Source organism: Biomphalaria glabrata, chromosome 16, assembly GCF_947242115.1.
Source record: "Biomphalaria glabrata chromosome 16, xgBioGlab47.1, whole genome shotgun sequence".
NCBI lineage: Eukaryota > Metazoa > Mollusca > Gastropoda > Planorbidae > Biomphalaria > Biomphalaria glabrata.
The window spans coordinates 12,202,581-12,229,932 of NC_074726.1; the positions used below are offsets into that span (position 1 = coordinate 12,202,581).

Genomic DNA, 27,352 nt, shown 5'->3' on the forward strand with positions numbered 1-27,352 from the left:
CAAACCTTACTCGGAGCTAACTAATAATGATCAGAATAGATAGCTCATTTTGAGCCAACCCTTTCATGAGCCAGCCCATTATAAAACGACTCAACTTGAGCCAATTCATCTCGAGCCAATGCATCTTAAGCCAACCCAACCATAAGGAATCCATCTTAAACCAGCCCAACCTGAAAGAATCCATCTTAAGCCAAACTATCTTAAAAGAATCCACCTTGAGCTAACCCATCCTAAAAGAATCCACCTTGAGCTAACCCAACCTGAAAGAATCCACCTTGAGCTAATCCAACCTGAAAGAATCCACACTGAGCTAACCCAACCTGCAAGAATCCACCTTGAGCTAACCCAATCTGAAAGAATCCACCTTGAGCTAACCCAACCTGAAAGAATCCACCTTGAGCTAACCCAACCTGCAAGAATCCACCTTGAGCTATCCCATCTTACACCAACCCTTCATTTGGTGAACTAACTAACATGCTTGTAAACATCACAAAAAAGGGACAATTCGTTTATTTTATTTTTTTTACATTATTTATTGAAGATAATTTAATATTTGAATTTCAATCGTAATGAGACATTCCGATGTTCATGTATTAATCTATTTGTTAATATATTAACTTTCCATTCAAAGAAGACAAAATCAAACTAGATGGAAAACAAAATATGCTACACACACATACACACGCCGACAAATACACGTGCAACTTGCATGTAATGAAAGATGTCAGAACTCATCATATGAGAATCGAATCGAATGAGACTATCGAGTCAAGTGAGAATCGAATACATCGTGTAATCAGAGAGACAAATATAGAATACAGAGTTTAATAAAAGTGTAAAGCAGAGAAAAAATTACGTTTAAAAAAAAAGAGAGAACCATTTGTAACTTTTTTAAGTAGATTGTTTTACTTTGGAAAGTAAATCCAGTTCAATCACTTTTACTTAGAATGTTGGAAAGTTCATAAAGTTAGAATGTACCGATTTATCTTTAAAAATAAATCAATATCGCTGAAAACAAAGTGAAGACACAAATATTTTTGTAAAGTTTTTTTTTTTTATAAATTTTCTCCTAGGAACTGAAAAGGTATTTCCCTGTTGTTATTATCTTTATCTAAATGACTTATAGTTCGAAAACCGGTGGCTTCTCCGCTTGTTAACAAATCCATGGATTGATTGTGTGATTTTGTGTCTTTCTGTGTGTGAATGGCCATATCTAATTCCCAGATCAGTGACAAAGAAGATTTCAGAAAGATTGTTCCCTAAAATATTTCAAATTGCTACCCTCATTATGCCAAAGGTTTCATGGTCATCTGGGAAAGGTGGAGTGTCCGAAAAGGTAAAAATGCACTCTGATGTCAAGTCCGAAGACTTTGTGGAGCTAAGGGAGAAAAACGGAAAGAAAGTAATGACGAGGAAAAAAAATAATTTGGTGTGTACGCCAGCAAGGGCGATCATTGGCAATGACTGAATGAACAACCAGCAACTAAGTACTATGCGATACAATCAAGATAAGAAAATAAGATAAGTAGCATCATCATAAGACTAAGGTCCAAATGTAATGATATTGACAAAAAAAAATTACCATTAGTTTGTGCTTGCTTCTAAACATAGTTATACATAACACATGTTGATATCATTGGAAAACAAAATGTACAGGTCATAGGTCATTCTGCATAAAACTGCAATGGGATGAATGCACACCTAGTTATTAAGATAAATAAAGTTAGTCTCAAAGATCTTGACTTTTAAAATTATAATCAACAAGCGACATTCCAAAATAATTAGAAAAAAAAATATTGAAATAGAATGATGAAATACGAGCATGTAGTATGTACATAGACATATCTAGAGGAACATACAGCTAGTTCAGAAATGGTATGACCCACAGTGACCAATACACCAGTGTAAATGAAGAGTGGGGAAAAAACAACAACCATACGAGTCTATAATCTTCAAAGTCTTGTTTTTAAAAAAATGTCGTGTCTTCCAAAGAAGACATTTCACTCGCATACGAAACATTTGCTATTACGGAGACTTATCCAAATCATCCAGTCATGACCTAATCTTTTTTTTTCTCTTATTTGCAAGTATTATAACAGTAGGAAAAATATACAAAATATCTTTGTAAATAGATTCCAAAGCAAACTTTCTTGACCATGTTAAAGTAATGGTCAGTATACATTTGTCTCTAGGAACAAAAATATCACGAGTACACATTACCTGGCATTGGGACTTAATTTAAACATCATTATCTACAGAGATAAAGGAAATTGAATGTCACACCTACCAAAAAAAAAAAAAAAAATAGGAAGTTGGCATGTATACACCGTGTGGGTCAAAATTACAGAAAGTGGCAGCTTTTATTTTATAGCGAAATTCTAAAAACTTTGACATATTTAAGAAGTAGGACTCAAAAAATTCAACATAAACATATTAAGAACTAGACCAGTGTAGCCCATTTGGCATCCTGGTATATTATTTTGGAATTCTTTTTTTTTTAACATCAGACTAGTTTCTACAAACTTTTATTACAACAGCTGTTATGCCGTTTTTCTAGAAATGTATCACTTTGTTCTATAAATAGCATAAAGAAGTTTCAGAAAAAACTAAAGGGGAACAATCCAAATAAATGGCATGAATAAAAGAAAAGATAATTTGAAGGCTAGTAAAGAATTAAAAGTCACAGAAATCCGAAGAGCAACAATAGAAGCATTATGAAGTGTAATAAGTATATCAACAGAAAGCAGTATAGTAACAAAGGAAACTCTGAAACAAATCTAAATGCCTGTACATGTGTTCGGTATTTCAATAGAGTTTAACACCTAGAACCTAAGCCTAACGAAGAGAGATACTAATTGCTATACGCGAACTAGTTTAAACGTAATGTCATACGAATCAGTAAAAGTCATCAATAGCACTCCTTATATTAAATAAAACGTATATTAAGCGTATGATATGAGTTTGGATTGGTCATGTAATTTTGTAATAGATCTAGACTAACATAAAAAAGAATTTATATTTAAAAAAATAGGGTGGGGGGGACGACTTGAATCCCAACTTATGGCTCAAGTCTTCTCAGGCTTCTCAAGTCTAGACGGTAACCACTCTGCTAGTAGAGAACGTATGGAAGATTGTACAGTTATCTATTGCTTCTATAGTCTATGACGACCTATAAAGGGGACTATTTCAGCTTAAAACCACCCCTTAAGTTATGTAAAATTTATTTCCCTTGTTAGAGATACCAAACAAAAAAAAATAATTAATTACCAATAGGTAATAAGCTAATTGGTTAATTTTATTTTATTGATTACTGTGTTGTCAGGTCAAAGAAATAATTGTGCCAAATTTCAACTTGATCCGAGATTGGGCGTGTCAGAAATCACGTGCACAACCATTTTGTTTTTCTCTCGCGTATTTGATTTTAGTGGCGTGACTAACTTTATTGGAGCTTTGTCAAGAGTCTAGACCTTGCAGCGAATTTAGCAAAAAAACAAGCAAAAAAAAAACATATAAAAATACTTTTAAATTAAGCAACTTTATATAAGAGAAAGTACTGCTCTATTACTTTTTTCTCTCTCAATATTGCAAGATTTATTTCTCTTTTTATATAAAATAAACTAAATTAATAAATTATCACTTATTAATTAATTGGCTTTATTTTTTTTTTATTCTCGTGTTGTCATGGAGAGTGAATAACTGTACAAAGTTACAACTTGATCCAAGAATGGGAAGCGTGAGAAAACTACGTTTAAAAGACTTCTGCCACACGAAATGTCAAGAAATAAGAATAAGCTTTGGAAAAGAAATAAAAAAAATATTTAAAATTGTCCATGAACAAGAAGTTAGGTTACAAATAAACCGAGCACTGAAAATAAGTAGGAAGCTTTTTTTTTGTTCATGAGGGCCACTCCCAAGATAACAAAACAATGAACCTGGTACACCAGTAGAAGAGCAATAATAACATTCTACTCATAAAGATCATCTTCTATTTTCACAGGCAGTCATTGTCTATCTATTGTTATGTTTCAATACAACAACAAAAATGTGTATCCAATCGTGAATGCAAAGAGAGTTTTTAAAAAAATGAACAAAATATGATGACTGATTAATTAAACACATGAAACATTTGAACGAGATAATTGACAGAGAGATATCACAGATTGCTATTGGATAAACAAAAAATGTTTGTATCTCGAAACTAATGCTTACTGAGTCTCAATTTCATTCCTAATTCCAAAAAAGTATTATTTGCATAGTCTTATCTTCTAATCTTATAAAATACAGACGTTACTTCAAAAAAAAAAAAAAAAGAAGTCACTTCTTAGTACTACTAAATAATCCCTAACATTAAAAAAAATAAATTTATTTCTTTTATAATTTTGAAGTAACTTTTAATAAACGAAGTTAAATTACTATTTTTATTTCAATAGAGTTTTGCTATAATTATAACGATAGATATAACTTTCTTTTGATACAACAGATAACGTATTAATAGTGAATTTCAAAAATATTACAGCGACCTAAAATGCCCCAGCAAAAAAGATGCACAAATTATAATGCTTAATTTCATTTTTTAAAAAAGACACTTCTTAACACTAAAAGTTGCTCATAGTTATAAAGAAATCAAGCAGTCATCTCTGTGTGGTTTGTGTTCAAATCTCGAAACAGAACTAAAAGATAGTTTCTAAGACAGGAAGTGTTAGATCTGATTACCTCACACATCTTGCACCAGTCTATGTACAACATGTCTATTTATAAGTTTATATATTTCATGTATTTACATTCAAAATATGAAGGAATAAGCATTGTAAGCATTTATTGACTGTAAATATTTGAAAAAGTGGCGACAATAACTCATGGAGATGCGTTTTTTGTGCACATGAGGAGAGGTCCATCCACTGAGCTTAGTACATATGGAGATGTCTAGGTCAATGCGATTACAGTACTTCTAACCCTGAAAGTCGAAGAGCTCTCACAAAGGCTGCTGGGACACACATTTAACCCCCCCCCCCCATTTCCCAAGCTCTTATTAAAGACAGGCGTAGAAGATGGACAACAAAAATTAAATAGACCGCCGGTGGAGAACGTCTTTGTCTGTACAAGATGGGTTTGCCTAGTCAAACACAGCACTCATCCTTAATCTTCGGAATCGAAGACATTGCTATCATTTTTAGTTTTAACACTTATCTTATTGAGACCAAAAGAAAATCCGCTGCCGAAGACAGACGCAGACGTTGAAAAGAAAATCTTAATAGACCACCTGCGGACAATGGTTATGCTTGGATGTGGCAAAATATGTAGGTCACAGCTGGGGCTGCGCAGCCACGGGGAAATACTGCATCCCTCACTAATCTTCGAACTCGAAGACAAGCCTTATTATTCTTATAGAATATAGACGTTACTTCAAAAAAGAAGATAGTTATGTCCTAAGCATTTCATGTGTCAATCTAGTTATGCATGTTAATCAGTGACTTCAACTCTGCCCAGTCGTTGGTTTTCCTGGCTGTTTCAGGCATTTGGGAAGAAGGAGCACTTGTGCGAATTCGTTCTAGCGTATGGAATATGAAATGTGCTATAGCTTTGCGTCTTTCTGAGTATTTTATTATTTATTATTATTTTTTGTTTTTCTTTTTGTAATTCATAAAAATTCATTGCAACTAAAAAAAATATTTTTAAATCCATTTCTCCTTTATTCTACTTATTTCTTGTAATGTTTCACTATTGCAAGGCGTCTTCCCAGTTAGTTGTGCACAATCAAGTTCTTCTATTAACCTTCCAGCTTATGAAGTTACTATGAAATGTGGACTGGAGCTTTATAAGTCTACACACGACGGTGCGAAGATTGTTAACGTTCATCTATTTATTTAGGACACTCACTACTGAACACAATGAAACATTTGAGTCCAGTGCGGGAATTCCCGCTGAAGCCGTGCTCAAATTAAAAAGAGGTAAGCCCAAATTTAATTTTAGGATGGTCATATTTTGAAAATATTATGACGGTAAAACCAGAGTTTTCCCTGTGTGGCCAATTAGGCAGCTATTTCCCCCCAAAGATATGCATAGCCTGTCAAATTTCTTGGACAATCTTTAGAGCCGTTTTAGAAATACCAGTAGGAAACGAACCAAATGTACTTATTGTAGTATGCCTTGAACGTTTTGAGTGTGGCTAACGGTGACCTAAGGACAGAAGGTTCAGTCATTCCGTCATGAGCCAATAAGACCTTTGGATAGAGGGTTTAGTCATTCACTCAAGAGCCAGTAAGAACTACGGAAAGAGGGTTCAGCCATTCAGTCAAGAGCCAGTAACACCTACGGAAAGAGGGTTCAGTCAAGAGCCAGTAAGACCTACGGACAGAGGATTCAGTCATTCAGTCAAGAGCCAATCTCTCATTCCTGCCTTTCGAATAATATTCTTCCCTTTGGTCAAGTCTCATAGTAGAACTCAAGATTGACCCTCAATGGACCTTCCTTCCGAAACGAGAATCATAAAGTCCGTGACTATTGTTAAGACAGACTGGAATGCATACCCCACAGCCCGCATTGAGGAGAGCGATATATATTTGTAACACAAAACAAAAATGTACTAGACCACGGCTTAATGCACTGCAGTAGTTGAAAATCCAATTTCACCCTAGAGCATTGCTCGTCGACCTCTCCATATGTAATACAAAATCTCATAGCAAGCAAGAATGAAACAAATAACTTCTTACAATCATGAAACATACACAAGTAAGCAGCTAGAACATTGAAATGTATCAAATAAAATAAATAATACAATTCAAAAAGAAAAAAGAAATATTCATTATTTATCAATTTATTTGTGTACATATTTTGACTTCCATTAATATAAGCGTTTATCAAAAGTGAATTCAGGCAGACGATGCTATTGGCGAGTATGGAAAAAGAAAATGAGCCAAAATTAATTTCTGCAAAGAACAACGATGCTATCATGATATGAGTATTTGGCTGCATCCTGTGGCCAGTGTATCAGACGCCTTCAAACACACACACACACAAAAGCGAATAAGTCTTCATGACAATAAAATGCGTAAATAGTCAAGCGAACGGCTGCTTTAATACAATTCAAGTCAATATATACGTCAGAGAATACACACAAGATATTGCTATCATTAATCGAGCTATCATTCAGATTGATCTACACTCTGTTCAAAGCGTCGTCTTACTTGGCACATTGTTATATGGGTTGAAATTATTGAAAGTTGGTACTGCACTTGTTAAGGCTATCGTATGATTTTTTCGAATTCTACTGAAAATGTGTAAACATCCCAGTAGTTATGGTAACTATTATATTGTAGTTTAGGCTATTTATAAGTGTAGCTATATTTCTTTTTTTTTAATCCAACTACAAAAAAATTGTTAAATGATATCTAAAATAACATTTTGGTTTTAGTGGGTTTTTTTTTTAACGAATCTAGAGTAAAAAATAAGTAATATTTTTTTTGAGAAATCATTTCCTACTTCATGTTTAAACAGAGTCAACTAAATATTCTTTTTTTTTTCCTTTTCGTATGATTAGAAAAGAAGAAGAAAAATTGGCCACTATAAGATCGAACTCGCAAACAGATGGGCTATTTGCAAGATGCTCTAACACCATCAAACATAAATATAGAGATCTAGATAGAGAAATACTCGAATCTAAATAGGCTCCTCCATTTCTTTTTACTTCTATTCACGTAGAACAAAAAAAAGCATTAATGCAATAATTAATTAAGTGATCTTTCTGAAATTAAAGAAGTTTTAAAAAAATGTGTTGTCATCCAGTAAGAGTTTATGTGCAAAAATTTCAGAGCGTCGAGATGATGACAATTTGTCAAAGTAAACTCTTGAAAGTTTTGTATTTTCGACGGCAGTTTGAGCTTATGGTAGGCATTTAAACCGCTTACAGTCGAGATATTAGCTGCATTTTTAGTTCAAACAAATAGCATAGTATGTTTTCGGTCTTTTTCACTATATATATATATATAGATATATTGAAAAAGATGGTAAACATACTACTACTGGGAGTGTCGAGCTTCAGTCTTTAATTCGACATAAATCAGATAATCAGATATATTGATATTTAGAAATATGCGATGATAATTGAAAAAGTACTGCTGCGACAATGACGCGCGACATAGTGTCGCAGCGCCTATTTTTAATGCATGACACAGTGTCCCAGCACCTGGTTGTCCTCTTGTGTCACAGTGTCCGAGTACTCTCTACCTCTGTCTGACAAACTTCAAAGTCTATAAATAGTGAACAGGTCAAAGGTTACATGTGTTCATAAATAAATACCCGTTTTAAAAAAAAAAATGAGAAAGTAAATGATGAGAAAGAGCACAAATCGAAGACATGACATGTGTAAAGGTGGCAAATAGTGACTATAATTGACTTCTTAACAACAAACTAGGTATGTGCTTCTTTTAAGTGGGTCAGACAACAAGGGAAGTAAAAAAATTAACATACATGTAAGGGAGAGAACACATAGCATAATTAATGACTTTCCAAAACACAAGAAAGTAGATATAGCGACCTCTCTCCTCCCAACCCATAGACCGCAACAAGCCTTACGACAAAGGACCTAAGTGTTAAGATATCAAATTATATAATAGTAATACAGACCAGTATCTGCATGTTAAAGATTTGCTATTGCTTTTTATAGTGTATTCCTTTATTTGTATTTGGAGAAATAATCTTCATTTTTTTCTTCGAAATAGTAATTATTGATCTGAAATTATAGCGTCATTTGAATTCTAATCTAAATTATTTAGTATAATATTTTGTTTTTTCAAGCTAAAAGTGACTTTTTTTTCCTTTAGAAATAGTTGGGAAAATCAAAAAAAAATTCAAAATTATTGGTCTCGTACTGATTCCACACATAATAACATTAACATCAGTTTGTCGTCTGCAGCTTTGAACTTTGCATCGACTGCCCTTAAGAGGTCTCAAAGGGACACATTACCTTTTATTTAACTTTATATACATCAATATGGATGGCTTCTATCTCTATGTTGTGCAAAACACACTGGAGTATTAAACTGTCAGTGTGACTAGAGCCTGTCATGTAGCCAATCATTTTTCTCTAATTATGCCTTAAAAATGTGCAATTTAAAAGGTAAAACATAAATGAATTTATATTGATAATGTAAAAAAAAGACTTCCGGTTTTTGTTGCTACTTTGAACTGGAAAGGGACACAAATACAAAGTTGCTGCCTGGAGACACAGAGAGCAGAGACTGTTTCATAGAAACATTCCTAGCAGCAGCCATGACAGTTATGTCAGCTCTTAACGTTTTGGTTTGTTCCTGGGAAGTCTCTCATTAAATTACTGCAATCAATGTTCAACGAACTATAACTCTATTAACAGTATGAGCACAGACCTATATATATATAAATATATATATATAATATACCTAGACCGAACGCACAGATCTCATAACACTACACAAAAGAAGTTTAAAAAAAAAGGTGTTGTTTTGTAAAGTAGTTATAAGAAGTAAAGTTGTTAAGTTGTTGTTTTTTTAACCCTAGCCTATGTAACATATGATACGTATAATCATTATAAGGACTAGTCTGAGTCATTGAACACCGTAAATAGCAGCACACTCGTCTTACAATTATTATTTTGCAATTTTCATATCCAGAATCTAGATCTATAAAGATCTAAGTAATCAATCTATTTAAATGTACAAGCTATATTCAAAAGATGATTAAAATCAACAGGCTTGAATTATTTAGATCTTAGATTGTCAAAACATTATCTCAATGGAAGCTAAAAGGAAATGGCTTTATATCATAGAATTGCGTGAAAATATATGTGATTGATAGCCCATTCTAATAAAAATCCGCAAAATGGGATGGAGTTATTTCTAAACTTTGAAAACTAAAAATTATAACTTTTCTAAGCCAAAAAATAGCGATTTTCCAGGATTCATGGCGACTTCCCATACAGCTTGAAAAAGAGTTACCTACATAACGATTTGAATGTGAATTAATCTTTGTTTTTCAGTCTAGGTATAATATATATATAGGTCTGTGAGTATGAGTTACAATATCCAAGGAGAGATAACTCTATCAACAGAAGACTAGCAAAAAACATCAGACTTTATTCTAAAGTTTGAATTGAAGAATAAGTTTTGAGTTTCTTATAAGAAAACAGAAAGCTAATCTTCGTTTGAAGAGTTGGATGAAACAGTGGAAACAATGAACCATAAAATCAAATTACATCTAAAATCAAAATTTGGATCAAGAAAAAGGATTACAATGACAAAGGAGCAGTGTGTGTAAAGAGTCTGCAGCATAACATGCACAAAGTCAGTAGCCAATATGGCTTGTTGGATCAAAGTCAAACCCATTCAGCAGTGCAAGAGCATACAAATAGAAGAAGCATCTTTAATTTCATTAATGTTTTAAGAGATAAGAGGATCCCCTGTCCTGAAACTGATAACTGACGCAGGGAGATCTTCCTAAAAAAACATACGCCAAACTCCTATGAAGATTGACCTATATCATTTTGTTTCTGCAAAGGACATTTAAAATGTTCATTCTTGGACTTTTCTCAAGCCTATTTCTCGTGTTTAAGTGTATATGTCTTCATAACCAAAAAAAATGAAAAGCATAAAAAGACTTCAATGAAGATGAATAATTATATCCATATTTACACACTTATGTTATATTTATATATATTATATACATGCATAGCAAAGAAGCATCACTTGTGTCCAGGCTTGAAGCTAACAGATGGGAGTGCTCTCCCTTCGTTAGGTTCTTCTTTGACGCTTGGCTCTATCGTGAATGCCATTGCTTCGGCAGAGTTCGTGGACTCTTCCGGTGTCTTGGACATCTCGTGCTCGTGGTCGTGCTCGTGGTGGTGGCGATGTTTGTGGTGAAACGCCTGGAGAGAGAAGCGGCGGTGGGTTTGCTTCCTTCCTCCTCGGCGCTTCGAGATGTGAGGGTTGTCTTTCCTCATGGTCTTGGTCTTGTAGATCTGCAGTTGGGTGTAGAGCCTCTTCAGCTCTGCCTGTAACAGTCAAGCATCACCAAGATAAGAAGTCACGATAAAAGTAAAACATAGAACAACAATCCTGTATGTTTTTTTCTCCCTAAAGAACACGTGAGATGGTTAACCCTAAACAGCCTCCTCTTGAAACATTCTACTTCTTCTTCTAGCCAGCTTTTTGCTGCTGAGCTGTGAGCTCTTTTGTGGGCTGTGCTAAGGAAACCTCTTCAAGCATAAGAATACGCACTTCGAGATTGTATTTTGTTTTTCAAAGCCTAGTCCATTATTTTTTAAAGACACGAGAGGTGCATGTGTCAATGTCTGGATGAGAGAAAGAGGTTTAGTGTTGATACGATACGGGTGGGTGACTAAAAGACGTGACTGTGAGACGCGAGGCAACAGGTGTCTACGTGGTGTGTTAGTACAGGTACATGTGAAAAAGTACGGGTGAAGGTATTTTAAGTCCTGATTTTTTTAATGTTAAGTAAAAATAAATTTCGCCTTTCAGACCTTGTGGTCTAAAGGGCAGATGATGTAAAGGTCATCTGTTTCTGTGGCCTACGGTTTACGCGGGTGTCATGTGGCCAGTACAACTAGCAACCTCCTTTATTTTTCCCCAACTAATGTTAGATAGCCATTATAGATTGGTGGACTCAGGTGCCCAGAGATCCCGAAATTAAAAATCCCAGTCTTCACCAGGATTCGAACCCGGGTCCCCGGTTCAGAAGCCAAGCCCATAACCGCTCACAGTTTACCTCTTAGCAAACCGCGCCTTGTACATGTAATACTAGCTAGAATTAGGAGAGCGAAGTTAGAATTTGGAGCTTGGAGAGAGAGAGAGAGAGAGTTGGACTTGCATTGTAAAGTTTTGTAGAATAAATATATATTGAAACAACGTATATTTGTCCTTGCATAGAAATAATCTACAGTTAAAAAAGAATGCGCATCATATCCTCAATGGAAAGATGAAATAAAAGAGAAGAAACACCAAATTTAGTCAAATAGATATTTATGACATTTGAGAAATGTAATTATTTTATTAGCTATCTTTAGGTTTGTATAGTTCTTTAGACAATTTAGAAATAAAAACTAGTGCGTAAATAACAATTGGAGCTATATATATCGAACACAGTTCTATGTATTGTAGTTATAAGTTTTGTGATGTTAAAATGTTAAAGGGAACAAACCCGAATATCCTCTGGATCCATTTCTGTCAGGCTTATCTCCCCTACCTCAACATCACCATTGGAAGAGATGCCTACGTTGAGTTTCATTGTCTCAGGAGACGAGCTGTCCTGCACGTCTGACTGTGAGTACGCCCTCGATCTACCGTGATCTTCGTCTGGAGGCCTGTGAGCATACCACAGCTGGGGGAAGAGAGTACATGTCTCATTGAACGACCTATTGGACATGTTCTTAACGTGGAAGGTAATCTATAAATAGCAAGCTTTTTGGTGCATCCGGTGTGCACTAAACGGAAGTATGGATAGAGCGTGTCTCATATCTTTTCGAAGGTCACGTACTTTCTGGAGTCCGTCTCGACAAGAAAGTTTGGGAACTTGGGGAGCTGCACATTGTTGACCTAATTTAATGGTGACATGCGTGCACTGCGACAAACATGATTTTGTCCAGGACTTCAGCAAGAGATGATTTCTGCTTCTCAGGACCTTAATGACTTGGAATTTGACGATGATGATGATAAAGTATTTATTTTAAATAACAATAATAATTGCATGTTTATATATGTCTATTATATTTTTAGCTGAGTGACATAAATGGCTTGAGTTTGAATCCCAACTTGAGTTGAGGTGTGTTTATTGAGCTCCTAAATACAGCATAGGTACAGTCTCACAAATACCCTACCTACTTCCCCCCAGCCATTTTTACACACACGTATACATATAAATGTAGTTCTTAAAATTAGATCTAGATCCTTTCGATCTTGTCTCATGTAACCACGGCTAGGCTTTATGACCTAGATCCATGAAATAGTAATACTTTCATAGAGTTGGGCAGCTTTTTTTGAGGGTCTTAAGTTTGTTTTAGGGCTACTATACATGCATTACTGTTCCAGTTAGTACTCAAGGACCAAGGAACATTTATGCCAAGGTTTAGTAAGATTGGTCAAATGGTTTTGATTTCTATGCGGGACATACATACATACATACATGCATACATACACATACATACATACATACATACATACATACATACATACATACATACATACATACAAACATACATACGCTTTGCTTTCTGCTTTATAGTATAAGAAAAAATATTTATTTATTTATTTATTCATACATTACATAAGATGTCTATATCCTATTTCACTTCCCTTTGTTCCATATGTATTTTCTTGAGATGTTTAGGTGTGAGATATTTACTTGGTACTTGGAAATGACTCCCAAGAAAGAGAGTGCAGGTAAATACAAATTGAGACTTACCTTTGGACCTAAAATAATGAGTAAGACGACTGTGACAGTCAGTTGACATCTCAGAAAGAACATGAGGAATAGATGGTCTGGATGCATTTCATACCACCACATATGTCTGGGGAAATAGAACACAGGGCAACTAATCAATACACGATGTGGTGTCTTCTGATATAGGTCTAGGGGGGAGGCACGGTAGCTGAGTAGTAAAACATTTGGCTTCCGAACCTGGGGTCTCGGATTAGAATCCTGGAGAAGACTGTTATTTTCAATTTTGAGATCTTGATGACGCCTCTAAGTCAACCCAGCTCTAAAGGGTACCTGACGTTAGTTGTGGAAAAGTAATGGTGGTTGGTCATTGTGCTGGCCACATGGCACCCTCGTTAACCGTAGGCAACAGAAACAGTAGACCTTTACATTATCGGCCCTACAGATCATCAGGTCAGATTAGGTAACTACTTTAGGTCTAGGGACAATAACTCATCATTGGACATGTGTGTTTAAATTTTGAATTCATTTTTTTTCAATCGCCAAGTGATGAGTCTGTGAGCTGTGATAGGTATATATCACAAAGATGACTTTACTTACCTAAGTATATAGAAGATAGTTGATACGATAGCTTCATAACAAATGGCTCCTGTAATGAACCTGCCCTCTGAGTATTCTGTTGGGGCAGATCTGATACAATAACACATGTAGATACCAAAGCACAGAAAGATAAACTCCCCTGAAACGAGACAATGTTGAAGATGTTTCTTCCAATGTTATTAGTTTATCCATGAGAAATTGACGAGCAGTGGACATACAGGTTTGTTTAGAGGCTGTCCTCAGCGACGTCATCTCAGTTCAGTTGAGTTAATAAATGTCAAGGTTTTGTTTCGTTTCACAAAGTTGATATTTTTGATGTTACAAGCAACAATTTAAAAAAAAAATTAAAGTCCGTGTTTACAATGCTAACTGACAAGAGTGTGCGACTTTCTCTTTCTCTCTCTCTTTTTCTCTCTTTTTACAAAGCTTATATCAACTCACTCTGTCTGTCTGGTACAATTTTTGTACACGTTATTTCTCCTACACCCATTCTCGGATCAAGTTGAAACTTTACACAAGTATTTATTGTACCTAACAAAACATAAATCAATCAAAAAATTATCCAATTAGTTAATTAATTATTGGTAATCATTATTTTATTTCGTACCAAAAAAGGGAAATACATGCTACTTGTTGAGAAATGTGGCTGTACTTGTGGGGTGATTTTCCTTATTACGTTTTGTACACGTTTTTTGTCCCACTTCCTATTCTCAGAACACTGGGCAATTTTTGCATAATTATTCATAGTAGCTAACGATTCGTGAATCAATCAAAAAATTAACGAAATAATTAATCAATGAGTGGATCTTAATTAATTTTGTTTTGTTTAGAAAAAGAAGCTTATTCCTGAAAGTATTGAGCTAAATTTTCCTGTTAAAAATGTTTTGGTTTTTTTTTTTTTTTTTCTTTCTCTCTATCTCTTTTTTTTTCTTTCTTTTTTCTAATTCTCTTTTTGTTTCTCTTTCTTTCCCTTTTCTCTCTAATTATCTTTTTTTTTCTTTCTCCTCTCTTTTCTCTCAGTCACTTTCTCTTTCTTGCTCTCTTTTTCTCTTTTACTTTCAAGATCTCTCTTTTTCTTTATCTTTCCCGTTCTCTTTCAATTATTCTACCTTTCTCTTTTGTTTATCTATTACTTTCTCTTTCACTCTATTTCTCCCTTGCTTTCTGTAATTTTTTTTCTGTACATTGACCGACTTATGATTTACTGCTTTAGCTTCGGCTTTGTATTTAATATAACCATATAGCCACTGTATGTCATACACAAAGATGTGTGATTATTAGTACACAGGTGTCCGTCTAAAAAATATAGAATCATATTTGAATTATATATGTAACCAAAACATATCGTCTAAGCAAGATTGTAATACAACACTGACTAAAATCTTAGAAATTCAATAAAGTTGGAAAATATGAATAATTTTGTGGGCTATTTCTAGCCACTCGAGAAATAGTAGCATAAGCATATAAATAAATGATGTCAAATTAGTTAAAATGTTCAATATAAAGACCAACGCTATGACATTTGTGCATTGCCAGATTGGCTTGTGTTAGAAATCTGTTTGTAGCCAGACAAGAAAATAGTTGAACAGAAAAGTAGATGAATATAAATATTCAATGTAAGCAGTGTATGACATTTCCGAATTGCCAGTTTGGCTTTGGACAGAATGAATGTGCCTCACCAGCTTCTATGACGTAATCCCACCACATTGCACGACACAGTGTGTAGGCGAGCCTGTCTTTGGTGTAGAGCCTCTCCAGGATGGTGCTGTTGTTTCTGAGGTGGTCCATATTGACCGCCGTCCAGGCTGACATGTAGGCTATCACAACAATCATGATCACAGCTAAATATTTCAGGAGGTCCTTGTCCCTGACATGCACTCTGTGGGCCTTCCTGGACTGGAACTCTGCCAAAATTCTGAACCGAAAAGAAAAAACAAAAAACATTGTAAAGAAAAACATTGTTTTTTTTTTCCCCAATTAAATTGTCTTAATTCTAAACAAAAATAAGCAATGAAACCATTCTTGGAATACATGATTCAGTTTATCCAAAAGTTTTGTTAGTTTGTTTTACTTATTTTGGATGTTTCTTCAGAATTGAAGATGATTACAACTTAGCCCAAGCCTCCCGCAGGACGGCAGCGGGCAGGGTTCAAACCCGGGACCATCAGTCCTGAGCTCTAACCAAACGACCATGCGACCATTTTGGGCTAACAAGGGAATGGGGGATCGAAGGTAGTCTTTATACAAAGCTTAATATCAACTCACTCTGTCTGTCTGCTAAAAAGTGTGTACACTTTATTTCTGCAACACCCATTCTCGCACCATTATTCATTCACATAGACAAGACATGAATCAAAAAATAAAAGTAACCAATTAGACTATTAATTACTGGTAATTCCTTATTTTGTTTAATAGTAACAAGGGAAACTACTATTTTAGTATTCACATATGTGGCTAATTTTGTTGGGTTTAGTCCCCTTAAATAATTTTTAACGCTATTCTCCCTCACAAATTCTCCGATTAAGCTGATACTTTAAACAATTATTTATTGTACTTAACAAAACATGAATCAATAAACAAGAATACTCAATTAGTGAATTAATTATTGGTAATTAATTATTTTGCTTGATATCCCCTTTAGATACGTTTTTTTTTTAAAGATTCTTTTTATTTTGCTTTTTTTTTTTCAAGAACAAAAAATTCACAGAATTTTCCTTGTAGTTAAGAATCCGAACTCGAGTATTAATCAACTTCAAGCGACATTATTACAAATGTTTAGAACATATTTACAATGATCTGTTAAGCTGACTAGATAAAGTGAATGAATGCTTAAGTTATTCACCTATAAATTTTGAGTACAAGTACTCCATACACTATAGCGAATCCCATCTCTCTCAGCCAAGGCAACAACAGGCAGGTCGTGGTAGTAGGTTCGAAATACTGGAGTACCACCTGAGGAAAGGACAGAGTGTTATCATACTAAGCTCTAAAGGAAATGGTCACTCAAACAGTGGAGTACCACTAGCACTTAGCGACTAGGCAATCCTTTCTCCTTAGATGATATCAGATTTTCATACATGGAGATCAGATTTAAAAAATAGTATTTGGTGTATCCGGTGTATAAAATGAAGGAATGGTGGGTAAAGTTTTTTTTTTAAAAGGTCTTAGGGTTATTTCCCCTTTTTAGCTCGGAAGAATAAAAATTTTTAAACACTTCCGTTTGAAGCACAAAATAATTTCAATATGGAAGAAATAATTAGAATTTCACTTTATGACTAAAAATTTATTTTTAAAAAAATGGGCAACTAACTATCGGTAGGAAAGGAGATTTAATTCTGTCATCAACTGTCATGCAATAGGATATTGTTAAAAGTAGACCTCATTTTATCTCAATTTTATGACGTTCGGATAAGTGTCATGACATTATTAAGTTTATCGACTATTGGATTTCTTTTAACCGCATCCAGATTCAAAAGTAAGTTTGGCATCGGCATATAAATAGGAATAGTACGTGATCCCCATGCTTTTAAAATGATTTTTAGAACTAGCCAATTCTTAAAGTTAAGTTCCCTACATTCACAAAGAACGAAATGTTAACTCTACTTACTGTGGCATAAAGAAGTATTGCTCCCAGCAGTAGCATCTCTAAGAGAGCCCATATGCTTGTTCTCATTACCTGCAAGGAGAGAATGGGTTAAATTGAACTCAAAAAATGTTAAATTGGAAGATAATTCTTTCGGTAGTTGATTAGAGTAGGTATTCACCAGCTTTCGTTATTTTTTTAAACTTCATATACTAGACTTCAACTTTTTTATCGCGTAAAATTTTAACTTATTTTTACTTATCTAAAAGAAGTAAACCTCAAACCACAAAAAAAAAAAAATCTTCAAAAAAGAATAGGACAAAATAAAAATTCGCAAATTATATTATAATCACAACGTCGACTTTTTTTCTTGCTCTGATTTCTTCATCGCCTTGCCCATTTCTGACACCGATGTTCTAATCCTGACCCTTTAGCTTCACACGTCCACCAATTAGTCCCGAAACTCTAATGCCTTAGGTAAACTTTTCTCACTCTATTCTATTCCTCTCGTTGATTCTTTTTGACATCTATTTGACCATCTTCTTTAAGCCCCTTTGTCTCTGCCCCCCCCCCCCGTTTACTCCTTCTTCTTGCCCCCCCCCCCCAACCATTTTCTCTCCCCCACCCCCTTTTCCATATTTTGAATTAGTTCGGAGGCGCCGCTCCTGAGGTAAACATGATGGCTGCAAAGATTTCATCCAAATTAGAAAACTTCAGGTAAGATTACCAGAGGTGTCACTCAAAGAAATGACCAGGACATATCACAAAATCTTGCGTAGACTCCCTTAGACAGCTACACAATCGTTATGTGCTAATAACCAATTAAAGCCACCTTTCAATTTTTTTTTCTTTTAGTATTCAGTTCTACTAGTATTTTTTTTCCCCATGTATACATTTTCCCGCGCTCTGCTCAGCATGTCGCATGTCCTTTTTTTAGAGTGCACGCCCTTGTTTGGTTTATAGATTTCGAAGTAACGAGCCTTCTCTCTCACGCGAACACTCACACACATTATTCTGTCTTTCTTTTATTTAAATTTAGTGTTGTGTTTTTTTTTTCTTTTTCTTATGACTCCAATAGTCGCACTGCGATACTGCACATTCGACCTCTACCACCCTCCTCCCTCTTTTATGTTTGAATACGCAAATGGCTGACATTGTTGTAAGGGGAGCGAGGACGGCCTACACAAATCCCCACGTTCCAAATCAATAACACCCTCTTCCTCTCCAATTCTCTCGGACACACGCCCCCACCCCCTTCCAATTTCTTACTCGAGGAGCCCTTTCCTTCTCCGTACCCGCGTACACAGGGCGCCCAGACCCTTTCCCCACTACGTCCCAGCGTACACAAGGCGCCCAGACCCTTTCACCGCCTCGGTATGTCTGAGAACCTCAAGCACATCGATATCAATGTTGGTATTTCCGTGAGAGAATCAATCAATCAATCAATAAACGGCTATTTTGAGATGGTATTCAGCCTACATCTCGACTCGACCATTTTTTCCCCACTTATTTAATTTCATTCTTTCCTTACGACCTTAAATCCTGAGGGCTCTCTCTTTCTCTCTCTCTCTCTCTCTCTCTTTCTCTCTCTCTATCTCCTTCTCTTTCGATGTATTCGTTTTTTAAAAGCAGTGTTTATCTGCCAATAATATGCCAATAGTTTTAAACTATACACATACATGGCTTCACCCCATGAGTTACTACTTCTTTTTTAAATAACTCAGAAATGGAACTCCACTTGGGAACATTCACGGGAACAGACATTGGTATAAAAGTTAAATCTCAACACTCAACACTGTTGTCCATACAATTAAGTGTGAACTACTGCTAGCTTTGCATTCCAAATCAAACGTGAATTTGTTTCTCAAGAAATATTTCTTAGCGCCAAGTCTGGGCACAATAGTCTACGACTACGTTGTTAGTAAAGAGAGAATCGTTAGGCTTGGATTAGCGCGTGCTTCAAATAACGTTCTTCTAAAGCAGTGATGCCCAACGTTATACGGCCTGCGGGCCATTTTAATTTCAGACACTCTTTTCGCGGGCCACATTAACAAAAAGATACACAAACATGAAATAGAGAATAGTTGCGATAGACCTTGCAGTCTATAGGGCAGATGATGTTAAGATCATCTATTTGTTTCTTTGACCTACGGTTAACCAGGGTTTCATGTGGCCAGCACAACGACCAACCTCCTTTACTTTCCCCAACTAACGTACGGCACCCATCAGAATTGGGTGGACTCAAAGGCGCACAAAGATCCCGAAATTAAAATCGCATTCTTCGACAGGATTCTTACTGGGACCTCGGTTCGGAAGCCAAGCGCTTTACCGCTCAGCCACCGCGCCTCGAAATAAAGATTAACCCATTTAAAATTGTTTTATTACAATTCCCGTGGCTCCATTAGGTTTACCCAAAAGCTAATTACGTAACAAGGATTTCAGGGGTCGTAACTAAAAAAGTTTTTCTACTAACTGAAGTGCTTGTAAACATTGTGATCCTACGCAGCAATTGTTTTCGGAAATGTGCTAGGTTTCTGTAGACAACAAGGCGTAGAAATCTATTGTCTGTATTGCTTGAAATTTCTCAAGCAGGGAAGTCCGACTTAGTAAGTTCCAGTTGGTGTCACTCTTCAGCAGCAATAGTAATAATTTCACAATCTGCTGCTCTGTCATTTAGTTTAAGAATGGAGATTTTCACCAACATCGTCCACTCATTTTGCAGTTGTCATGCCAGAAAGGCGGCACAGCTTCAACTTTTGTTTTCAGGACGATTTGATTCTATCACGTGGTAGCCAGCATTTTTTTTATGCTTCATTTCTCTTCTTTAAATTTGAGCAACTTTGTAGCCTCCATGACAGCCGACTCACTTTCTTGACTTCTTGGTAAATAATTTAGTCAATCGCTTACTTCTAGGCGTAAATTAGCAATCTTTTCTTAGCGGCTCAACCCAACAATGCCACCATATTTTTGTGATGGTTTGTCTTAGAAAGACAATATATATAGCTCCTTTTCTCTCGAAAGGCAATGGATGCGCCCAAATGAGTCACTGGTTTTGGCTTAATCTTGAGACAGGGCAGAATCTGGTGTGGCCAATCAAGCCAATTCTAGAACGGCAGACTTTGCCACAATTCATACATCTTATTCAGGGCTAGCGGACAGGGCAGCTTTCTTTTTTTCCCTCTTGAGGCCGCTTCAATTCTTTTGTTTACAGCGAGGGTTTTCCCAGCACGCATAGTCTGTCTCCATGCACTCCGGTCTTTGGATATTTTTTTTTTCCACATACTTTCGCTGATGCCTGTGGCAATAGATTAGAATGAATTCCAATCAAAGAAAAACTCCTAGCATTGAGAAGATAAATTTTTCAACCTTTTCTTTTTTTTTTCTACATTTTGTGCCAATGTTTAGGCGGGCCGGTCGGAACCACGTCGCGGGCCGGATATGGCCCGCGGGCCGTAGTTTGGGCATCACTGTTCTAAAGCATTCTGTTTTGTTTGGCTGTGTATTGTTTTTGTTTTGTTATTCAGGTTAGCTTTTTATAATACTCAACTGTTTGAAACTCGACATAAAAATAGCAGAAATGAAATAAATTTCGATGCATGGAGAAGAATCAAAAGTTGTTTCTATGCAGGGGAATAGAAAGAGGTAGCGAGTGAATAAGAGGATGGAGGAGTTAGTGAGTGAATGAAAAGAGTGGTTGGATCATTACAAAGTGGTAGAGAGAATAACAAAGTGGTAGAGAGAATAACAAAGTGGTAGAGAGAATAACAAAGTGGTAGAGAGAATTACAAAGTGGTAGAGAGAATAACAAAGTGATAGAGAGAATTACAAAGTGGTAGAGAACATGAAAAAGTGGTAGAGAGAATTACAAAGTGGTAGAGAGAATTACAAAGTGGTAGAGAACATTACAAAGTGGTAGAGAGAATAACAAAGTGATAGAGAGAATTACAAAGTAATAGAGAGAATAACAAAGTGATAGAGAGAATTACAAAGTGGTAGAGAACATGAAAAAGTGGTAGAGAGAATAACAAAGTGGTAGAGAGAATTACAAATTGGTAGAAAGAATTACAAAGTGGTAGAGAGAATTACAAAGTGGTAGAGAGAATTACAAAGTGGTAGAGAGAATAACAAAGTGGTAGAGAGAATAACAAAGTGGTAGAGAGAATTACAAAGTGGTAGAGAGAATTACAAAGTGGTAGAGAGAATAACAAAGTGGTAGAGAGAATTACAAAGTGGTAGAGAGAATAACAAAGTGGTAGAGAGAATAACAAAGTGGTAGAGAGAATTACAAAGTAATAGAGAGAATAACAAAGTGATAGAGAGAATTACAAAGTGGTAGAGAACATGAAAAAGTGGTAGAGAGAATAACAAAGTGATAGAGAGAATTACAAAGTAATAGAGAGAATAACAAAGTGATAGAGAGAATTACAAAGTGGTAGAGAACATGAAAAAGTGGTAGAGAGAATAACAAAGTGGTAGAGAGAATTACAAAGTGGTAGAGAGAATTACAAAGTGGTAGAGAGAATTACAAAGTGGTAGAAAGAATTACAAAGTGGTAGAGAGAATTACAAAGTGGTAGAGAGAATTACAAAGTGGTAGAGAGAATAACAAAGTGGTAGAGAGAATAACAAAGTGGTAGAGAGAATAACAAAGTGGTAGAGAGAATTACAAAGTGGTAGAGAGAATAATAAAGTGGTAGAGAGAATTACAAAATGATAGAGAGAATTACAAAGTGGTAGAGTGTATTACAAAGTGGTAGAGAGAATTAGAAAGTGGTAGAGTGTATTACAAAGTGGTAGAGAGAATTACAAAGTGGTAGAGTGTATTACAAAGTGGTAGAGAACATTACAAAGTGGTAGAGAACATTAGAAAGTGGTAGAGAACATTACAAAGTGGTAGAGAACATTAGAAAGTGGTAGAGAGAATTACAAAGTGGTAGAGAACATTACAAAGTGGTAGAGAGAATTACAAAGTGGTAGAGAACATTACAAAGTGGTAGAGAGAATTACAAAGTGGTAGAGAACATTACAAAGTGGTAGAGAGAATTACAAAGTGGTAGAGAACATTACAAAGTGGTAGAGAGAATTACAGAGAATTACAAAGTAATAGAGAGAATTACAAAGTGATAGAGAGAATTACAAAGTGGTAGAGAGAATTACAAAGTGGTAGAGAGAATTACAAAGTGGTAGAGAGAATTACAAAGTGGTAGAGAGAATTACAAAGTGGTAGAGAGAATTACAAAGTGATAGAGAGAATTACAAAGTGGTAGAGAGAATTACAAAGTGGTAGAGAACATTACAAAGTGGTAGAGAGAATAACAAAGTGGTAGAGAGAATAACAAAGTGGTAGAGAGAATAACAAAGTGGTAGAGAGAATTACAAAGTGGTAGAGATAATAACAAAGTGATAGAGAGAATTACAAAGTGGTAGAGAACATGAAAAAGTGGTAGAGTGAATTACAAAGTGGTAGAGAGAATTACAAAGTGGTAGAGAACATGAAAAAGTGGTAGAGAGAATTACAAAGTGGTAGAGAGAATAACAAAGTGATAGAGAGAATTACAAAGTGGTAGAGAACATGAAAAAGTGGTAGAGAGAACAAAGTGGTAGAGAGAATTACAAAGTGGTAGAGAACATTACAAAGTGGTAGAGAGAATAACAAAGTGATAGAGAGAATTACAAAGTAATAGAGAGAATAACAAAGTGATAGAGAGAATTACAAAGTGGTAGAGAACATGAAAAAGTGGTAGAGAGAATAACAAAGTGGTAGAGAGAATTACAAATTGGTAGAAAGAATTACAAAGTGGTAGAGAGAATTACAAAGTGGTAGAGAGAATTACAAAGTGGTAGAGAGAATAACAAAGTGGTAGAGAGAATAACAAAGTGGTAGAGAGAATTACAAAGTGGTAGAGAGAATTACAAAGTGGTAGAGAGAATAACAAAGTGGTAGAGAGAATTACAAAGTGGTAGAGAGAATAACAAAGTGGTAGAGAGAATAACAAAGTGGTAGAGAGAATTACAAAGTAATAGAGAGAATAACAAAGTGATAGAGAGAATTACAAAGTGGTAGAGGACATGAAAAAGTGGTAGAGAGAATAACAAAGTGATAGAGAGAATTACAAAGTAATAGAGAGAATAACAAAGTGATAGAGAGAATTACAAAGTGGTAGAGAACATGAAAAAGTGGTAGAGAGAATAACAAAGTGGTAGAGAGAATTACAAAGTGGTAGAGAGAATTACAAAGTGGTAGAGAGAATTACAAAGTGGTAGAGAGAATTACAAAGTGGTAGAGAGAATTACAAAGTGGTAGAGAGAATAACAAAGTGGTAGAGAGAATAACAAAGTGGTAGAGAGAATAACAAAGTGGTAGAGAGAATTACAAAGTGGTAGAGAGAATAATAAAGTGGTAGAGAGAATTACAAAATGATAGAGAGAATTACAAAGTGGTAGAGTGTATTACAAAGTGGTAGAGAGAATTAGAAAGTGGTAGAGTGTATTACAAAGTGGTAGAGAGAATTACAAAGTGGTAGAGTGTATTACAAAGTGGTAGAGAATATTACAAAGTGGTAGAGAACATTAGAAAGTGGTAGAGAACATTACAAAGTGGTAGAGAACATTAGAAAGTGGTAGAGAGAATTACAAAGTGGTAGAGAACATTACAAAGTGGTAGAGAGAATTACAAAGTGGTAGAGAACATTACAAAGTGGTAGAGAGAATTACAAAGTGGTAGAGAACATTACAAAGTGGTAGAGAGAATTACAAAGTGGTAGAGAACATTACAAAGTGGTAGAGAGAATTACAGAGAATTACAAAGTAATAGAGAGAATTACAAAGTGATAGAGAGAATTACAAAGTGGTAGAGAGAATTACAAAGTGGTAGAGAGAATTACAAAGTGGTAGAGAGAATTACAAAGTGGTAGAGAGAATTACAAAGTGGTAGAGAGAATTACAAAGTGATAGAGAGAATTACAAAGTGGTAGAGAGAATTACAAAGTGGTAGAGAACATTACAAAGTGGTAGAGAGAATTACAAAGTGGTAGAGAACATTAGAAAGTGGTAGAGAGAATTACAAAGTGATAGAGAGAATTACAAAGTGGTAGAGAGAATTACAAAGTGGTAGAGAGAATTACAAAGTGGTAGAGAGAATTACAGAGAATTACAAAGTGATAGAGAGAATTACAAAGTGATAGAGAGAATTACAAAGTGGTAGAGAGAATTACAAAGTGATAGAGAGAATTACAAAGTAATAAAGAGAATAACAAAGTGATAGAGAGAATTACAAAGTGGTAGAGAACATGAAAAAGTGGTAGAGAGAATAACCAAGTGGTAGAGAGAATTACAAAGTGGTAGAGAGAATTACAAAGTGGTAGAGATAATTACAAAGTGGTAGAGAGAATTACAAAGTGGTAGAGAGAATTACAAAGTGGTAGAGAGAATAACAAAGTGGTAGAGAGAATTACAAAGTGGTAGAGAGAATTACAAAGTGGTAGAGAGAATTACAAAGTGGTAGAGAGAATTACAAAGTGATAGAGAGAATTACAAGTGTTAGAGAGAATTACAAAGTGGTAGAGAGAATTACAAAGTGGTAGAGAACATTACAAAGTGGTAGAGAGAATTACAGAGAATTACAAAGTGATAGAGAGAATTACAAAGTCATAGAGAGAATTACAAAGTGGTAGAGAGAATTACAAAGTGGTAGAGAAAATTACAAAGTGGTAGAGAGAATTACAAAGTGGTAGAGAGAATTACAAAGTGGTAGATAACATTACAAAGTGGTAGAGAGAATTACAAAGTGGTAGAGAACATTACAAAGTGGTAGAGAGAATTACAGAGAATTACAAAGTGATAGAGAGAATTACAAAGTGATAGAGAGAATTACAAAGTGATAGAGAGAATTACAAAGTGGTAGAGAGAATTACAAAGTGGTAGAGAACATTACAAAGTGGTAGAGAGAATTACAAAGTGGTAGAGAGAATTACAAAGTGGTAGAGAGAATTACAGAGAATTACAAAGTGATAGAGAGAATTACAAAGTGATAGAGAGAATTACAAAGTGATAGAGAGAATTACAAAGTGGTAGAGAGAATTACAAAGTGTTAGAGTGAATTCGAAAGTGGTAGAGAACATTACAAATTGGTAGAGAGAATTACAAAGTGATAGAGAGAATTACAAAGTGATAGAGAGAATTACAAAGTGATAGAGAGAATTACAAAGTGGTAGAGAACATTACAAAGTGTTAGAGTGAATTCGAAAGTGGTAGAGAACATTATAAATTGGTAGAGAGAATTACAAAGTGATAGAGAGAATTACAAAGTGATAGAGAGAATTACAAAGTGATAGAGAGAATTACAAAGTGGTAGAGAGAATTACAAAGTGATAGAGAAAATTACAAAGTGGTAGAGAAAATTACAGTAGTAGAGAATACTCCATAGTGGTAGATAGCATTACAGAGTGACAGTAAACACCTACAAAATAAAAGAGAACACTAAAAATTGGTAGAGAAGATTACAAAGTATTAGAGATCAGGGTCTGACTGGCTATTTGGGCATTTGGGCAAATACCCGTTGGGCCGGTAGGGCCACCGAAAGGGCCGCATAGATGTCACTATGTATCAACTTGTTAAATGCTTTACAATATTCTCTTATAAAAATCTCTCTACAGTATAATACTAATTTAATCTAACAAATTTTCCGAAATAATGTAATAGCCTACATCCGTAGACAGTGCTACTAGTAGTGGGCTTCATCCTTTTAGGGGCTACACACTGAGCGATTAAAAAACAACATAAGGCCTATATTTCTTATAAACATGTAGAGTTCACTGTATGCATGTGTACAGTTATCGATACTCAAACTTAACATAATGATTATGAGGACAGGTAGACCTATTTATTGGACGCTCAACATATGATATGCAATTTATGGGCCTAATTGTATAGAAATGCCCGGGCCGATTTCGACACCCAGTCCGCCCCTGGTAGAGATCACCATTTCGTTAAAAAGGCAAGAAAACAAAACCGACAGGTCATGCTCACCTTTGTCTTCCTGAAGCACAGAATGACGATTGCAATCACCAGAGACACCGTCATACAGAAACTCTGGATCCCCAGGGGTATCCCCCTCACTAAAAAGTCAAATGCAACAATGGGGTCCCCCTCCCCACCCAGCGGCGTGGTAGAGGCTGGAGTCGTCGACATGGGCAAGCAGTTCAATTCGTTGCTGTAGTCGGAGCTGACGTTTCTTACAAACTCCAGGTAGGCCCTCTCCACGGAGCGGCCGTCAAAGAACTTGTTGGCGGCGTTGGGTGTCGGGAAACTGTAGCCTTCCTTACAGACGCACAGGTAGCTGCCCCACTGTAGCGTAGAACTTGGAATATATTTGCACTGAAAACAAAAACGAATACATAGCGTTATGACAATTTATGTATTAAAAAGTATAAGATGGTAACATATTCAATCTACATACACGGACTATTTTGTAACCACAATTCCGGATAAGTTTAACAATTAGTGATCGACATCCCAAAATGTATTAAAGATTATATTATTCAAAATACCGTATGTAAAACCAATGCGCTGTCCAGTAATCTAATGTATGTATTACTGGTAATGTACGAACACTGGCGATGTATAGAATGCTGTTACATTGATAATGTGCTACAATGAAGCTCATACTGTGTATTTAGAAACTATTATCTCAAGATTTATTCCTAGTGCCGGATTTAGACTTGCAAAGGCCCCTAAGCTATTTAACCAA

General features: G+C 35.4%; 1 protein-coding gene and 1 long non-coding RNA gene across 5 annotated transcripts in view; both read right to left on the reverse strand.

The window, feature by feature from the left end:
* Positions 1-508: 508 nt before the first annotated feature.
* Positions 509-7,070, reverse strand: LOC129923394 (uncharacterized). Its single transcript, XR_008775350.1, has 2 exons — positions 6,346-7,070; positions 509-6,265 (listed from the first exon to the last, which is right to left on the reverse strand). It is a non-coding gene; the product is annotated as an uncharacterized LOC129923394 (long non-coding RNA).
* A 9-nt stretch (positions 7,071-7,079) lies between these two features.
* LOC106057284 (uncharacterized) overlaps positions 7,080-27,352 on the reverse strand; it is a 93,196-nt gene continuing 72,923 nt past the window's right edge. For all 4 annotated transcript variants that reach the window (XM_056014142.1, XM_056014143.1, XM_056014141.1 and 1 more), the window contains exons 4-11: positions 26,632-26,979; positions 17,630-17,698; positions 16,865-16,974; positions 15,702-15,937; positions 14,023-14,161; positions 13,447-13,552; positions 12,187-12,366; positions 7,080-11,020 (exon numbers count right to left, since the gene is read on the reverse strand). In XM_056014142.1, the coding sequence (XP_055870117.1) occupies positions 10,712-11,020; positions 12,187-12,366; positions 13,447-13,552; positions 14,023-14,161; positions 15,702-15,937; positions 16,865-16,974; positions 17,630-17,698; positions 26,632-26,979 (1,497 nt within the window). In that variant the 3' untranslated portion in view covers positions 7,080-10,711. The remainder of the gene's footprint in view (positions 11,021-12,186; positions 12,367-13,446; positions 13,553-14,022; positions 14,162-15,701; positions 15,938-16,864; positions 16,975-17,629; positions 17,699-26,631; positions 26,980-27,352) is intronic.